Source organism: Geotrypetes seraphini, chromosome 3, assembly GCF_902459505.1.
Source record: "Geotrypetes seraphini chromosome 3, aGeoSer1.1, whole genome shotgun sequence".
In the NCBI taxonomy this organism is placed as follows: Eukaryota; Metazoa; Chordata; class Amphibia; order Gymnophiona; family Dermophiidae; genus Geotrypetes; species Geotrypetes seraphini.
The window spans coordinates 289958790-289977462 of NC_047086.1; the positions used below are offsets into that span (position 1 = coordinate 289958790).

The 18673-nt window shown below is 41.8% G+C and overlaps 1 protein-coding gene across 1 annotated transcript in view; it reads right to left on the reverse strand.

Annotated features, from left to right (window-relative positions):
* Positions 1 to 18599, reverse strand: part of SDCCAG8 (SHH signaling and ciliogenesis regulator SDCCAG8) — a 462443-nt gene extending 443844 nt beyond the window's left edge. Inside the window, exons 1-3 of the mRNA XM_033937699.1 lie at positions 18212 to 18599; positions 1195 to 1350; positions 983 to 1068 (exon numbers count right to left, since the gene is read on the reverse strand). Of these exons, the coding sequence (XP_033793590.1) occupies positions 983 to 1068; positions 1195 to 1350; positions 18212 to 18275 (306 nt within the window). The 5' untranslated portion in view covers positions 18276 to 18599. The remainder of the gene's footprint in view (positions 1 to 982; positions 1069 to 1194; positions 1351 to 18211) is intronic.
* Between the last annotated feature and the right edge of the window lie 74 nt (positions 18600 to 18673).

An 18673-nucleotide genomic window follows, 5' to 3' on the forward strand; every position in this document is an offset into this window, starting at 1 on the left:
GGCTCAGCGAGTCTCCCAGAAACCGCTTTTCTTTTTAATTTAATTTAATTTACTTGGCCCAACATCGCTGGATCCAGGAGCGGATAGGGAGGCTTGCCGGCATGGGAGCGCACTTCGCCCCTCCCCCCACCCGACAGGACTACGCTGAACCAGTTGGAAGGCTCAGCGAGTCTCCCAGCAACCGCTTTTCTTTTTAATTTAATTGGCCCGACATCGCTGGATCCAGGAGCGGACAGGGAGGTTTGCCAGCGTGGGAGCGCACTCCGCCCCTCCCCCACCCAACAGGACTACGCTGAGCCAATAAAAGGCTCAGCGCCTAATGGCGCACTGCCGTTCGGCGTGCTGTCGAAGGTGCACGTCAAAGGCGCCTTAGCGAGCACCTTTGTGAAGTGATCAAGAAGCGACCCACCCCCACAATACTACCAAAAGTAAAACCAACTGAAAAACAGCAGCCAAACCACCAAAGACCCTTCTACCAACTATCACCTACCACCAACCATAGCTGCCATGTTAAGTAGTTTACATGTAGCTGTATAACAAATGCAATAAGAATGCAGTTTATAAATTAGTACTTTCTATGGGAAGATATATTATTTAGTACTAATTATTTAGTACTAATTAAGAGGCACAGTACTATAGCAGTCATAAGGGGACATTTACTGGATGGTGAGGCTGTTGAAGGAGATAAGACTTAGAAAATTAGAGGTCATTTCTAAGTCTAAGTGGGTATTTTTTGGGCTGTGGGGACAGTTTGAGAAGTTGGGAAAGAGTGGAGCAAGGAAACCACTAATTGCTATGTTTTGCTTTGTGAAAGTTTCTGTGTTATAGAAGCTGGAAATCTTTTCCACAGAAACTCACTGGGATTTTTTTTTTTTTTTTTGGGGGGGAGGGAAGAGGAGAACTTTATTTCTCAGGAATCTCTAGTCTGATTTATGAGACTAAAATCAAAACTATAAAGAAAATATAAATTTGAAATACATACAGTAGGTGATATCTTCCGTCTTCTAGGTGATGATGCTTTATTTTCTCTTTCTTCTTGCTCTCGCAAGAGGGCTTTAAGCTGATTAACTGTTAATAGAACAGGATTTCAAATCTGCCATTATCAAAACGCACAAAAATAAACCCCCCTCACTCATAACCGATATATATTTTTTCCTAGCAGTACCTATTCAAGCTCTGCTAAGCAGCACTTACCTGCATGACTGTGGTAAAGCTTTTTCCAGACTTGGTCAGTGTTATTTTCCTCAGAGCTAGGGATAACAGCAGACTGCTCAAGGGAACTATCTTTCTTCTTGGGATTGCTTTGTTCTATGGCATCTTTCAGTTGTTCAATGCTTGTATTTACACGTTCTAGAAATAATTAGCCACAAATCAAGTTAGCTTTCTCACAACTTACCTCTCCAATCTTTCATTTCAAATAAAAGAAAATAAATGTAAATTTGACTTGTTTGATACTCCAATATAAAACAGAGGCTTCATAATATGGTTGCATAGGTTACTTTTATTGACAATTACTATAGTTATTTTAATTAGCAAATATTTTGAAATCTTACATTTGCACACAATTTATTTTTGTAACTTCTTTATAGAACATAATGTGTACTTCAACTTACAAATCATATACACTGAAATATAGAAAAGCAAGGATCATTTGGGGGCTTGAGGGCAATTCTATATATCTGGACACCTCAAGTTAAGCACCTCATGGGCACACAGTAGGTACCTAAGTTCTGTCCCAGAATATTAGTGTAAGTGGCTATAAATGCATGTATAATTCAGGAATACACACTAACATCAGCTATATAACTAATATAAGGGTGCAGCAGGAATGTGCATAACTTACAATATTCTATAAGTTATGCTTGGAAGTAAGAGTCAAGCCTATGTCCTGCCCATCCATTCATGCCTGAAGTATGGGAAACAAGGTTCTGGATCTAGAGGCTATGATGGAAGAGGCTGAGTTGGATTTAGTGGCAATCACAGAGACGTGGTTCACAGAGAACCATGACTAGGATATAGTTATACCAAGCTATAATCTGTTCAGGAAAGACAGGGTAGAAAAAAAAGGAGGAGTGGCATTATATGTTAAAGATCATATTAAAGCCACACAAATGCAGGATCTCAGGGTAAGGATCTCAGGTACTGTGGGTCAATCTGGAAAGAGGGAATCCTATATAATAAAATGCTAAGCGCGCATGCGCACTCTTACCACCATGTTCCCTGATCCCTGATCTGTCGGGCTGTGGCCGGAAAGAGTGCGCATGCGTGCTAAAGCGCATGAAAGGCGGTGTGGAGTGGCAGCTGCTGGGAGGAGGGCATTGTGGAGCGGCGCTGGCGGCGGCGGCTGCTGGGAGGAGGGCTTTGAGCCGCTGAGGGTCGGGCGTTGCTCCCGTGAGGATCGCGGACGGAAGATAGATTTGGCCATAGCTAAGTAAGTTAGACGGCTGACAAACCTCCCGGATCCAGCAGCGTCCGAGGCACAATAAAGCACAGTTACTTACCGTAACAGATGTTATCCAGGGACAGCAGGCAGATATTCTCTACATGTGGGTGACGTCATCCACAGAGCCCCGTCGCGGACAGCTTTTCAAGCAAACTTGATTGAAGATCTCAAAGTTTGCTAGTGCTGCCCATGCATGCGTGCCTTCCTGCTCCACTAGAAGGCGCATACCCTCCTCGTGGTCTTCAGTTCAGCTAGCTAGCAAAGAAGCCAACCCGGGAAGGTGGGAGGGTTGCGAGAATATCTGCCTGCTGTCCCTGGATAACACCTGTTACGGTAAGTAACTGTGCTTTATCCCAGAACAAGCAGGCAGCATATTCTCTACATATGGGTGACTTCCAATCTTACCAAAAAGGGATGGAGGGAAAGTTGGCAATTTAGGAAAACAGATTACGCAAAACCGACTGGCCAAACCGGCCGTCGCGCCTGGAAAAGGCATCCAAACAGCAGTGAGAAGTGAAGGTATGAACCGAAGACCAAGTGGCAGCCTTGCAGATCTCCTCAATAGGCGTGGACCTGAGGAAAGCGGCAGACGCCGCCATTGTTCGGACTCTATGTCCTGTAACCTGACCTTGCAGCGAGAGACCAGCCTGAGCGTAGCAAAAGGAAATACAAGCAGCCAACCAGTTGGACAAGGTTCGCTTGGAAACAGAGCAGCACAACCAATTAGGATCAAAAGAGATGAAAAGTTGAGGAGCCGTCCGATGAGACTCGGTGCATCGCAGGTAAAAGGGTAACGCCCTCTTACAGTCAAGTGTGTGAAGCGCCACCTCACCAGGATGCGAGTGGGGCTTCGGAAAAAACATTGGAAGAACAATGGACTGGTTAAGGTGGAAATCCGAAACCACCTTGGGCAAGAACTTAGGATGAGTGCGCAAGACCACCTTGTCATGATGAAATACAGTAAAAGGTGGATCCACAACAAGAGCTTGCAGCTCACTGACTCTGTGGGCAGACGTGAGAGCAACTAAGAACACCACCTTCCAAGTGAGAAACTTCAAAGGAGTCTTATCAATCGGCTCAAACGGAGGTTTCATCGATTGAGCTACAACCACATTAAGATCCCAAACCACCGGAGGAGGTTTGAGTGGAGGATGAACATTGAAAAGGCCCTTCATAAATCGGGAAACCACCGGATGGACAGAGAGTGAGTTCCCCTCAAGCGGCTGATGAAAAGCAGCAATCGCACTGAGGTGGACTCGAATAGATGTCGATTTGAGGCCAGACCGAGACAAGTGGAACAGATAATCCAGCACGGAAGACAAGGAGGCCGAGGGTGGATCCATGCAGTGTTCAGCACACCACGCCGCAAATCTGGTCCATTTCTGAGAATAGCAATGACGAGTAGAGCTCTTCCTAGAGGCCTCGAGAACATCCCTCACCGACTGGGAGAAACCTAAGGAGAGAGGCACGTGGAGAGGAACTAACCCGGAAAACTAACTTTGCAGTAACTGCCCCTACATTATGGAACTCTTTGCCACAATACTTCCGCGACGAACAACATCTAGTCAAATTCAAGACTAGCCTAAAGACTTTCTTATTTCAGGACGCTTTCGATTGTACTTAGATCCTCGTCTTTCTTTCTTTTTTTCCTCTTCTTTCTCTCTTTTTCTTTTATTTCCTCCTTTTTTTTCTTTACTTTGAGCAAGTATTTGCTTCAACAACGCGCCCTTACCCCTCACGTTCTATCCCCACCCCACTTTCTCCTTTTCATCTAAATTATGTAACTTTTCCCCTTCCTTCCCTTTTACCCCCACTTTCTAGTCAGTCTAGTCTTTGTCATTTATGTTCACTCCATTTATATCTACTTTTTAAATTTTACTGTTAACCGGCCAGACATTCGTTTGATGGTCGGGATATTAAAAACTAATAAACTTGGAAACTGTTAAGTGGAGCGACTGCAAATTGGGATGGAACAGCGAACCCCGACTCTGAGACAGCAGAGAAGGAAAAACAGGTAGTAGCAGAGGTTCCCTGACACATAGCTGATGGAGCAGGGTGAACCACAGTTGCCGGGGCCACCAAGGAGCTATCAAGATCATGATGGCGCGGACTGACTTGAGATGCACCAGCGTCCTGAGAATCAGAAGAAAGGGAGGGAACGCATAGAGGAACCCGTCCGTCCAATCGAGAAAGAAAGCATCCGCCTCGAGACGATCTGGGGAGTACATCCTCGAGCAGAAACGAGGCAACTTGTGATTGAGGGGCGAAGCGAACAGATCTATCTGCGGAGTCCCCCATCGAACAAACACCTGTCGCAAAGTCCGAGAATGGAGCGACCACTCGTGCGGCTGAAGTAGACGGCTCAACTTGTCCGCCAGACAATTCTGCTTGCCCTGGATATACACCGCCCGAAGGAAGATGTTGTGGCGCAGCGCCCACTGCCGAAGGGCTTCCTGGCAAAGCAATAGGGAACCCGTACCCCCTTGCTTGTTCACATAATACATCGCCACCTGGTTGTCCGTCCGCACCAGGACAATGCCTGAAAGTTTTTTTTCCTAATGTAGGACTCTTAAAACATGCACCTGACTTGCCTTCACAGACATCAGTAATCAATAAGAATCCAAGGGCGTTGCCTCAAGATGGTATGTCCTTATGAGAAAATCCTCAACTTCCTCATTAACAAGTATGATGAGTGCTTGGCATGGTGATTTGGGAGTTTCAATTGGGGAAGAGACCTGGCAAGAAGTTTGGAAAAACATGTTTAGATCTGCCCGTTCTGCTGGTGTTCTCCAATCACTTTTCTTCCTTTTACATAGAACACACTGGACCCCAATTAGGATTGCAAAACTATCGAATGGACTCTCTTCTATGTGTTGGTCTTGTAATTTACAGGAAGGCACACTAACGCATATGATCTTTGACTGCACACATTTATCGCTTTATTGGACTAAAGTATAGGAAACCATCTCTATGATCTTAAACATACAGGAGCCTCTAAATCTGCGTGTTATTATATGGGGTCATCATGGTTTACTAAAAACACTGCCTGATCACAATGCAAGATTGCTTAACATACTGCTGTTCATGGCTCTTAAAAACATTTTACATTGTTGGAAAGACTTATCTAAGGTGAGCTATGTTACCTGGTGGAATATACTTTGTCTTACAGTAAAGTATGAAAGTGTTATTGCTGAGAAGCATAAGTCCATGAGCTCTTACCTTAAAATAGATATATATTTTTGAAAATTGCCTACTTGGAAGTCTCGGTCAACAGGACATCCGACCCTTTGGATGCCTAACTTTACACCCCATTTTCGACCACATAAATGTCCAAGTTAGAAATGTCCAAATCCAGACTATTTGGATGTGGTAGTGGCCATCATTGTGATGGACTGGCCTCATAGACAAGCCAACAGAGCAGTGGGACACTTTAGAGGGCACTGCTGTGAACTTCAAATAAATAATAATAATAATAATTGTATTCTTATATACTGCCATACCGAAAAAGTTTTAGGCGGTAAGGGTACAACATGCACATCTCACCATATCCCCCTTATAATTTTGTGAAGAAAATTCCCATAATTCTCCCAGAACCTAATATACCCACCTATCTACTACCTCAATAGCTCTTATGGCTACAGATGGCACCTATATGGCAGTACAGTAGGGTTTTGGTATGCTTATGATTCTGGCTGTTTCTCTCTATGGTTCACCAGTCCACCCACCAGTTTACTTAAGACACTTGTGTGATGCTCTGCTAGGCTTTCCCATACCAAGTGCTGCTGTTCTAGAGACAGGTACGTACTGTTTCATACAGATCTTTGTGGGGTGGGAGGGGGTTAGTGACCATTGGGGGAGTGTGTATGTGTGTGGGGGGGGTCATTACTTAATCCCTCCAGTGGTCATCTGGTAAGTTTGGGTACCTTTTTGACAGACTCTTCTAAAACAGGTCTAGCTCAAAACATCTTAAGTTCCATCTAGGACATTTTGAGAAAAATTTGATTATCACCGCAAGATGTCCAAGTCTAACCTGGCCCAAACCTGCCCATAACACAACTCCTGGATCTCTGGATGCACAGCAGACAAAACACCTTGCTAGATGTCCAGAAAAATGGCTTTGAAAATCAGCACTAGGATGTCCAAGTGCTGATTTATGACAGCTTATGGACATTTTTAAATTTTTGATTATGAGCCCTATAGCTGCAATATATGTGCCTATTTGCCATAACTGCCTATGCACCATGTTACAAGATACCCTCTACATTGGGGAATTCAAGTTATCAGCAAGGAAAGGGATTTTTTTTACAGTACAGGGAAATGAAGAAGTTAAAATTAGGAGAAAAAGGCATCTTTCCAGCAGTTAGAAAGCAGATGGACAAAAACACAAAAAAACATGAAGAATCATATGCTTCCACTGATCCTGCCAAGATTCCCATCCTGCTAGCTAAATATCTAATACTTGGCTGTTCAGGCTTTTCAAATGTCCAGTTTGATTACATATCAAAACTCTGCACAGGTTACACCCAAAGCTTTCATACTGCATTAGGCTATAAATTACAGCCTAGTTATATCCTAAAGAAGTTTTGAAGATAACATACAATAGAGTATCAAGTTGCAACTTCGAAAGGATGAGCAAGAATTCAAAGAAGAGGGAATCTATCAGGAGTCAGGGGATAAAGCTTAGACATAGTTCTGTAACCAGACCAAGGAGCTGTGAATGGGATGGAAAAAGGCACATGAGAAGTGGAAGGTGGCGAATCCAAATTGAGCTCTTTCTGAGCATCAGCAATAAAAGGGTGGAGAGAACCAAGCTTAAAAGGGCTGCAAATAGAAGGATCAGCTCCCAAATCTGGACTCTCAGGGCAGCCGAGATGACTAATCCCAGCAAGGGTATCAGCCCTATCCAATATTGAAGCAGTGTCAGGAGATAGAAGAGGCATAATATCTGAATAGCAACCACTACAATCGAGGTCTGCCCCAGTCGGACGAGAAGGCTCCCGAACAGGAAGCTCTGTCTATTCTCAACAAGTATCTGAATAAAACTTTTCCAAACAAGGTTTCTCACAGCCATTTTCAGACATTTATAGTTTCTGTCTGAGCACCTAGTAGCACTTGCTCTTTTTGATGATAGAATCACACCAGAAACAAAGCTATGAATGGTCAAAATTTACAGCATCCACCATCGCCAGACATTCCATGACGTCTCATGCGTACAGAAGGAATGGAACCCGTGATCCTTGAAAGTCTTGTAACACAGAGAACACAGTCATTTTTTGATCTCTTGATTGAAGGAGGATCAACAAAAGCAAAAATATTCCTGAAGGAACATCCCACAGAGTAGACTGATGATCCAGTTTTCTGGAATCGGGCAACCAAACTGACTGTTGTTAATAATGCAGAAGAATGAGGGATAAGCCTCATTGAAAAATACAGGGGTCCTTTTACTAAGGCGCCCATAGAAATAAATATGTGCCTTAGCATTTAGCGTGCGCTAAATCGGTTAGCATGCCTTGGTAAAAGGACCCCTCAATGATACTTTGACAAAAGATGAACATAAGCAATTTGTTCTTTGGCTAGTGGCCAGCAACCCAAAGAAGTTTCCTTCTGCATCAAAGGTGACTCTTATGTCATAGACCAGTGTCTCTCAGATTGTATGCCATGGCACAGTGGTGTGCCCTGAAGAGATTCTGGGTGTGCCATGAGAAATTCCAAAATTTTACTTTATTTTTAAAAACTCCCTTCATAAGAATACACTAGAATAGATGGATGACATGTACATCAGGTACACATGAGTCTTGTCAATGTTATGAGCATCTGTGTGCATAAGGATACAACCACCCAGACGAGCATCATTCTTTGATGTGATTAGTCCTTGAAAACTAACGACAAAAGTAATTTAATTTTTTTTTTTGCAGTAGTTATCCTGAGCAACAAAACAATCAAGGTTTTGTTACCATTTGGATCTTCTTATCTTTGCGAACTTGGATTTTCAGCTCTGAGAGAAATTAAATTGAAAAAAGAGAATGTCTGCAGATGGTGGATGATGAAAAGTGTGTTTGCTTATTGAGCTGAATATTGAGTTCATTTGCACTCAAAAAAAGCACATGCATCGCACTGATTAGCAATTCTATTCTATCTACTTTAGTTTCACCATTGTTACAATTACCCATACTTTAAATAAATAACTTTAAGGGGTCCTTTTATCAGGCACGGTAGGGGTTAACGCATGGAATACCGCGCATTAAACCGCCTGACGCGCTAGTCGCTAACGCCTCCATTGACGAGGCATTAGTTTTTTGGTTTGCCACGGGGGTTAGCGCGTGTTGAAATGTCTGACGCGCTAACCCCCATAGCGCGCCTTGATAAAAGGAGCCCTAAATAAATAACTCTCAAATTAAAATTTTTGTTTGTTTTGCAATTCTATAATTTCAATTATAATATGTCATGAAAAACATTTGCTCTGTTTACCCCCTCCCCCCTTTTACAAAATCACAGCACGTTTTTTAGCACCGGCTGCTGCGGTAACAACTCCTATGCTCATAGGAATTCTATGAGCATTGGAGCTGTTACCGCCGTGGCTGGCACTAGAAACCGCACTACACTTTTGTAAAAGGGGCAGTTAGCGTGATGGAGCTAAAACAAGTTTGAGACACACTGTCATAGACCATTGATTATTTGTCAAGTACACAAGAATTACAATATACTGTTAAACCTGGTGGTAGTTTAAAAACACAGCAAGGTGGAGTGACCCCCCTGAACTCTATTTAAGAAAAATTTTGTGTGTTTTTCATTTTTATACAAAGGAATAAAATTAATCTTGTGGACCCAAGCACAGTACAGGGTAAAGCTTTGGATTCTTGCCCAGAAATAGCTAAGAAGAAAAAATTAAAAAATTTAAATTGAATCAGGCTGGGCAGACTGGATGGACCATTCAGGTCTTTATCTGCTGTCATCTACTATGTTACTATGTTACTATGACAAACAAAATGTGTTAATTTTTGGGGAGCACCCTACTGTACACAAATTAAGGGGTCCTTTTAATAAGGTGTGCTAGCCATTTTAGCGCATGCTAAATGCTAACGCATCCATTATAGTCTATGGACCTGTTAGCGTTTAGCACGCACTAAAACGGATAGCAAGCCTTAGTAAAAGGACCCCTAAGTGGAAGGAAGTTTCCAGCCTAAGGAATCTACCCTGTTAACTATTAAATTACATGAGCAAATTCCTTGAACAGTGTTCTTGTAATACTCATTTCTCTTGATCTTTCCTCTGCTTTCGATACTATTGGTCACAGCTTATTACTGTCTTCGTGAAATAGGAATAACTGGTCAAGTCATGGAATGGTTTACATCTTACTTTTCTAACAGATCCTCCAAGGTTATTGTTAATGATTCTTCCTCCGTTTCTTCTTCTACTAAATACGGGATTCCACAAGGATCTGTTTTGTCTCCTCTCCTCTTTAACATTTTCTTGTCTCCCCTTTTGACGGTGGGCCAAACTATTGGCTTTACCACTTTCGCATATGCTGATGACGTGCAGCTAATACACCCCATTGATCTGAATAATTCTGACGAAGTTGCCTCTATTAACCTAAAACTCGAAAAAATTAAATTATGGCTTGATACCAACATGTTGTCACTCAACATTAACAAATCTAAACTGATGATTTTCCCCCTTAAAGAGAGACTAACTCTTCAGGCACCCCTGAAATTTGAATCACTTCCAATCAAAGTAGTCTCTACTCTCAAACTTTTGGGAGTTACTTTTGACTGTAAATTTTCCTACCATAACCACATTAGTACAGTGGTCCAGAAATGTTTTCACCGTCTCAGGATGATACGTTCTCTTTCCAAACTGTTAAATCTTTCATCTCTTAATATACTAATTCATTCCTTAGTAATTACTTGTATAGATTATTGTAACGCCCTCTACAAGGGCATCACTAAAAAGGAAATAAGATGTCTCCAGATTATACAAAACACTGCTATTAAAATCATTTACTGTGCGAGGAAATATGATCATGTCTCCCCCCTTCTAATTAATGCCCACTGGTTACCTATCGAACATAGAATTAGCTATAAAATTTTACTATTAATCTTCACCACTCGTTCATACAGTCTACCAGAATTTATTGACTGACTACTTATTCCCTATTACCCTGCCAAATCTCTTCGTTCTACATCACAAAATCTCTTAACTGTTCCATCTCTCAAAATTATCAATACTTTAAGAATTAATAATTTTGTTGTCACCGCGCCTACCCTATGGAACTCACTGCCTCATCATTTACGGATGGAATCTTCAATAAAGCAGTTTAAGGCAAACCTCAAAACTTTTTTATTTAAGGATGCCTTTGGATAAAAATGTCCTTTTCAGGATTAAACTACGCCAGTCTCCCTACCTACCTTGTGTTTTTACCCTTAATGTTCTCTGTACTTAAAATATTGGAGTTTTTCCCTCCTTCCCTCCTGTGTGTAGTCAACTTACGTGCTCCCTGTTCAACCCCTATTAGATTAACATTGTCTTGTTTTTAATATTTTAATACTAAACATTTTGTTTTATAAACTTTTATTTTTTATTGCTGTATACCGCTTAGAAATTTGAATAAGCGGTATAACAAACATTTTAATAAACTTGAAACTATCTCCACTCTGCATGTATCCTTTCAGAATTTAAAAAATCTAAATAATTTTGCTTTTTCCATTTGTGAACCTTTTCTTCACTTGTAAAACTTTGTAAATTTATATCTTGAACACTCTGCCCATAAATCTCACTCTTTTTTTTTCTTTTTTCTTTATTGCAATTTATCATAATTTAAAAGAATATTCTTGTTCAAGAAAAACACAAGGAAAATCAAGAGAAAATAGAAGCAACTTAACAATCAAATAAAATATATCCTATCTTCCTTAGACCAGAATTGTAGGAGAGGAGCTCCAGAAATAGGAGAATCTAAATTTATACAAAAAAATAATAATAAAGTAAAAGGCCAAACGGTTCAGTATCCCTTTATCTTAATAGCAGTTCCAAATCAGCTAATCAAATCAAGTCACCGACTTTTTCAAATCCAAAAATGTTCTCAATTGCTCAGGTAAATAGAAAATATATTTGACTCCTAAATATTTAATCAAACATTTGAATGGATAAGCTAAGAGAAATGAGGCAGCTAAAGTGAATACCTCAGTTCTTATTGCAAGGAATAATTTCTTTCGTTCTTGCGTTTGACAAGTCACGTTTTGGAACATCCAAACTCTTTTACCATAAAATAGAATTTGTGAGTTACAGAAATACATTCTGAATATAGAATTAATATCTTATTCAAACACTAGAGATACCAGTAACGTACCTCTTTCAGAAGATTCTGATAAACTTGCTTCAAGCAAATCTGTTACATTTAAGGTTTGCTCCAATTCTGGACTTACACCCACTTCCTTCTTTACAGGCAAATAACATATTTTGTTAATTGGCAGTATAATATCAGAGGAAAATTTCAAAACTTCAATTACGGTAAGTATTTTTGAAATAAGTCCTGAGGGGTCACAACAATCGATTTAGGAAAGTTCAACAAACAAATATTGAGTCTGCGATTATAATTTTCTAGCTTTCTATCTTCCTATTGAGAAGAGTCTTATCTTTGATGATCCCAATAGTTACATCTTGAAGGCTTTCCACACTTTAAGGTGTTTTACATCAGCTGAAAATTATATTTTTGTACCATCCAAACTTTTGCCTAATGCTTCCACAGTACTTACTAATAAAGAAGTGTTATTTGAAGACTTGGCTACTACATTGGTTAGCTTTTGGAGAGCTTCCCATATGCTCTCCGTTATCACCGGCAGATTTTCCAGCTGGGAGCTGACTTCTCCTCTAACTCCCAGTTTACCCTGGTCTGTCACACATCTCGCAGCTTCTGCCCCTCAAAATGGGGTTTCGCTTATGAAAGCTTCTTCACAGGGTTCCTCCTGCATAGTCTCGGCTTCCGGAGGCAAAAGAGATGTTTCAAGTTCCAGCTCAGCAGTTTCTCCTCTCCCCGACAGAGAAGCGGACATCTCTCCAGTCATTCTAGGGGGGTCCAATAGTGGCGGCAAACTCCTGAATAAAGCGCTGAGAGGGAGAAGAAATCCAAGCCACCAAGGGATCAGCACAAACATTTCCCTTTCTTTTAGTGTGCAGCATATCGAAAATCAGGTACCGTATTTTTTGCTCCATAAGATGCAGTCCCCCCCCCCCACCCCCAAAGTGGGTGGAAACGTCTGTGTGTCTTATGGAGCGAATATTACCTTTTTTCCGCCTTTTAAAATCCTGGTGGTCCAGCGGTGTATCGGCAGAAGTGAGCTTTCTGCGCTCCTGCCTGGGCCCACCCCACTCCCTGAAAGGCTGCTATCAGTTCTTGCGGGACTCGCGAGAACTGATGGCAGCCATTCAGGGAGTGGCGCGGGGCCAGGCAGGAGCACAGAAAGCTCGCTCCTGCCGATACACCGCTAGACCACCAGGATTTTAAAAGATACGGGGAGGGGAGGTGATAAAAAACATGGAAATGCTCAACAATGGAGGAAGATAAATATTACGAAAATAACTGGAGACAGCAATGAACCCTGGAGCTGGAAAGAGTTACCGTACTCATTTTGATGCTGGCTATGACATTCTGATAGGGAATTCCTATACCAAAAGGCACAATAAGGTGGCATGTCTTTCCCTCCCCTCCCCCCGTGCCGACCTACCACTAGACCACCAGAGGGGGGACAGGGCAGGGAGGTGGGATAGGGTACACCATTTGGTTCAGAATATTTTTTTTCTTGGTTTTTCCTCCTCTATACCTAGGTGCATCTGTCTGATGGTCAGGTAATTCTTAAAGAGTGAAAAATACAGTAACTTTCCAGGTTCATCCACTGCACTCACCTTGCCGCCGCCATCTTGGAGCTCCTCCCCTCACCTGTCATCCTTATATCTCATCCTTGAGCAGTCTCCCCGCCCTCTTCTCCACACCACCCCCACTCCTTCCCGCCTGCTCCCTGCCACGCACGCGCATCCCCTTCCCCCGTACCTTTTTTAATTTTCTAGGCAGGAGCAACATCATGAACTTGCTGCCCACGTCTCATTGGCTATCTCTCTGACATCACTTTCTAGGTGTGGGGCCCGGAAGTGACGTCAGAGAGAGGTGACACTGAGGCAGGAAGTTCATTATGCTGCTCGCACAGGGAAAATTAAAGAGATACGAGGGGAGGGAAGGGGCACAAAGAGGAGTCGGGAAGGAGCCGGTGGGGTGGAGAGGAGGACAGATGCTGATGCCCCTACCATGACAGCACCCGGGGCAAACCACCCCCCCCCTTACTATGCCACTGGGAATGCAATAAAGATGACCGCCCCCATACAAAACAACACTGTTATATGTAAAGCAATACGATACCAGCTGTCATGTTCTGTGGCTGATGGCTGGGATACATCATTTTGACTGTGAAGGAATACTGAGCAGGCTTGATTGTCCAATTGCTCTTTTTCCTAACATCATCTACTCTTTCTATATAAAACATTTAAAGAAAAACAGTCCTCCCCTCCCCATCTGCATGCTAATCTAGTCTGTCCTTGTCCCTGTCCCATTCCTGTAAGCTCTGCCTTAACTGCACAAGCCTCACACACTTATGATTTTAAAGTGTTTCAGGATTGTGCAGATGAGGACAGAGCTTGCAGAAATGGGGCAGGGACAAGGCAGTGACAAAACATGCAGAGTTGGGACAGGGAAATTGAGTTCCTGTGGGGACGGGGAAAAATTTGTCCCCATGTCATTCTCTAATTTGGAAAACGCAGAGAAATTAAATTTAGCTATAGAGGGCAATTCTGTAAAGTGTGCTAAAAGTCAGGCACGAAAACACTGTGCACTAAGCATGGATTCCTTATAGAATCCTAGCGTAGGTCAGCACTTACATGCACCCACTTACACTATGCCTATAGCAAATGTAAATTCACAGGCACCTCTGTTTAAAAAAAAGCTCTGGCTACCAACCTCCCACCGTATTACGTTTAAAATTCTAGTTCTTACATTTAAAACAAAATCTCATTCTCCCACCTTCATTGATAAACTGATCATACCATATTCTACTTCTAGATCACTACGCTCCATTAATCAGTGCCTTCTTACTGTTCCCTCTCTGCATGCCATTATTTACGATACCACTCTAAAATCCATTTTCTCTGTTGTTGCTCCAAAACTATGGAATGTTCTGCCTATTCACCTCAGACAGCAATCTATTAATATATTGGTTCACTCATTAATCATTGCAAAACTAGATTACTGTAACAGTCTATTTACAGGAATAACCCAGAAGGAATTGAGACGCCTTCAAATAATTCAAAATGCTGTAATCAAATTAATAACAAAATCTAGGAAATATGACCATGTAACCCCCCTGCTTCGAAATGCCCATTAGCTGCCAATCAATCAAAGAATTTCTTACAAGATCTCATTAATAACGTTTAAAATGATTCATTCCAAATTACCCCAATTTATTGATAAACATCTTATTCCATATGAGCCATCCCGCATCCTTGGATCATCTGATCGTAAATTGCTTACGGTCCCTTCCCTTCGAATAATAGGAACAAAAAGGCATGATATTTTCTCAGTTGTAGCCCTACAACTTTGGAATACCCTACCAGCTCCCGTAAGGGAGGAGACCAACCTTGAGCTTATCAAAGGCCTACTTAAGAGTCATCTATTCAAAGAAGCTTTTAACACTTGATTTAATTTTTCATAGTATCTATCTAATTCCTTCAATGAAACAAGTAGCAATGTTCCCTTTCCTTTTATTTTCTCCTTATTTGGCTTTCGTTCCTATCAAATTTATAGTTCCAACCCAATTTCCTTTTGTCTCATGTTTGTCTGTCACATTTGTCTCCCTTCCTTATGCCATTTATTAGATGATGTTTCCTTGAATTTGTATTTCCTCTGTTAATGTCAATGGCATTGTTTTTATCATTATCATGTTTTTGTATTCCCATTTATATTTTACCTTGTAAACTCGCTTAGAAATTGGATAAGCGACTAAATCAAATTTTAATAAAAACTTGAAACTTTTCTATTCAAAGACATTTACAGTTGTTAGGACTCAGCAAGACTTTGATCTGTAGTATTCTTTTTATTTTCTTCTTATTTTCTCCCTCCTGTTCTTTTCCCCTCCCCGGCTTTCCTTTCCATAGATTGTACAAGGGCCGTTCAAAAAGTATCAGACCTTAATTTTTCTTGCATAAACAAAGCTAGGGAGGCATGGTTTGGTGCACGTATGTAGGCGACCCTAATGTGCATGCTTGAATTTTTTCCCACCTACAGAAGCTGTCAGTTGCCAGCAGACCGCCGATGAGTGAGAAAGTGTGAGCACCATCGGATTTTCATTTTTGACAAAATGACAGAAAAAGTTGAACAATGCTACTGCACTAAGTTTTGTGTAAAGCTTGGCGATTCCCAAGTGGAAAAATCCGCAAAATTCAACAGGCCTTCAGGAACTAAGCAATGGGAACCACACAGATAAAGGAGTGGTACAGACGCTTCAAAGATGGCCAAGTGGAGAGTGAAGCACGTTCTGGTAGGCCCTCAATATCCAGAAATGAGATCGTCATTGACCTGGTGATGCAGGATCGTTGAATCACGATCAGAGAACTTGCAGACGAGGCGAGCATCAGCGTTGGATCTGTTCATTCCATTTTGACTGAGGATTTGGGCTTCAGGAGAATTTCAGCGAAGTTCGTGGCAAAGCTGCTAATGATTGAGCAGAAGCAACTCCATTTGGAGCTCGCACAGGACATGCTGGAGACTGTGAACAGTGATCCTAACTTCCTCAGCACAGTGATCACTGATAATGAGTCCTGGGTTTATGGGTACGACCCAGAAACCAAGTTGATGTCATCACAATGGAAGCATTCAACATCCCCGAGGCCCAAAAAAGCAAGACAGGTGCGCAGCAATGTCAAAGTCATGCTGACCATCTTCTTTGACTCCAATGGCGTGGTTCATCACAAGTACGCACCACACAGCACAACCATCACCAAGGGGTACTACCACGAGGTTCTTGCGTCACCTTCGTAACGCTGTGGGCAGCGGGCAATTGGCAGCTCCATCATGATAACACACTTGCCCATTCTTCACATTTGATATGGCCAAACACAACACACCCTTGATACCTCTCTCCCGACATGGCTCAGTGTGACTTCTGGCTTTTCCCCAACCTGAAAATGCCCCTGAAAGGGAACAGATTTCAGTCAAGAATGCAGAATGGGATGGACCAGTTGCGAGCAATCTCAAAAGAGGCGTTCCAGCGCTGCTTCCGACAGTGGCAGAACCGTTGGAAGAAGTGTGTGGCAGCCCATGGGGACTACTTTGAAGGAGATTAATATAAGATTATTGTATCTGAATATGAGTATTTTTTTATGAATAAAGATCTGATACTTTTTTGAACAGCCCTCGTATTTCTTCCCCTCTTGTTTCAGTAATAAATCTTTCTATGTATATATGTTAACTTGTACTGTTAAATTATTTTTTAAACATTTTATTGTGCACCGCCTAGATTTTTAGATAGGCAGTCTATCAAAACCTAATAAACTTGAAACATGTGGCATTTAGCATGTAAATGACTATAACACGCACACATAATTGTGGGAGATGCCCATTTTTCCATCACTGTGAAGAGTTCACACTATGCAAATTGCATGCTAAGATTAAAGAATACTGCTTAGCACCCAACTAGCACTTATACAGAAATCTGTTAACATTCAAGCATTCTATAATAGTACAGTAAAACCTTGATTTGCGAGCATAATTCATTCCAGAAGCATGCTTGTAATTCAAAGCACTTGTATATCAAAGCAAATTTCTCCATAGGAAATAATGGAAACTCAGATGATTCGTTCTACAACCCTAAAACTTTAATACAAAATAGTATACGTACTTGTAGTGCAAGACCTCGCTCATTTAGAACAGTCACTACACTCCCGCAGCGTCAGAGAGAGACCCATCGGCTCAGTTGTGATAATGTGACGCGTATACTGTATGTACTCATATTACAAGACTTTGCTTGATAAGAACAGTCATAATAACATAGTAAATGATGGCAGATAAAGACCTGGACGGTCCATCCAGTCTGCCCATAAGTTATACTTATTAAAAAATACATGATTAGCTTAACTTGTCTCTTCTTTGATATTTCTGGGCTGTAGACTGTAAAGTCACTACACTTTTGCAGTGTCAGAGAGAGAAGAACCATCGGCTCAGTTGAGATGTGTGTATACTGTATGCACTTCTATTGCAAGACATTGCTTGTATATCAAGTTAAAATTTAATAAAATGTTTTGCTTGTCTTGCAAAACACTTGCAAATCAAGTTACTTGCAATCCAAGGTTTTACTGTATTATATAATCTGGGCATGCAAATGGCACTTAGGGCTCCTTTTACAAAGCCCCGCTAGCGGTTTTAGTGCACACACCGGATTAGCGCACGCTAGCCGGAAATCACTGCCTGCTCAAAAGGAGGTAGTAGCAGCTAGCGCATGCGGCAATTTTGCATGCGCTATTCCATGCGTTAAGCCCTAGCGCGACTTTGTAAAAGGAGCTCTTAGCTTATTGAATAAGGGGCAAAGAACTGTCCTCAGTGCTTTGCATCTTGTCAGAAGCAAAAGTACTAAAACTTCCTAGAAAAAAACACAGTTCACAAAGGACTTCAGTTCAAGCACATATTTCGTGCCTATCATAATTTCTTCTTGGATGTCCGAGCACAAATTATCTCACCTCTAAAACCTCGTTGATATTCTTCCAAATGCTCCTCAACATCTGAATCCCAAGAATCCTGCATAACAAACGCTCTACAGATTTTACCTATTACAACAACGCTGTATAGGGCCTCTATAAAAACTTATGGACAAATAAGTACTGCCTTCTTCTCGCTATGGTACGTTTTAGCATAACCCCTACAACCAAAGCCATCCAACACTTCTCACTATTGCGGAAATGCTGAGAACCGTTTGTTTCTCTTCACAGCATTTCTGGAGTTGTAGTTCTTGGACCGTGTGCCCTACAGCTAACAGAATGAGCATCTACATAGCTTGGCAATACAAATCCCATGCTGCATTGTGCACTGGAAAGCCAGAATGGTGAGGCAAGCGCCTGTTGCCAACAAACTTACGAGGTGGGCAGGACTGTTTCCGCCTAGTAAAGCCGAAAGCTTGCACGCCCCGCCCCCTAGTTTCTGGA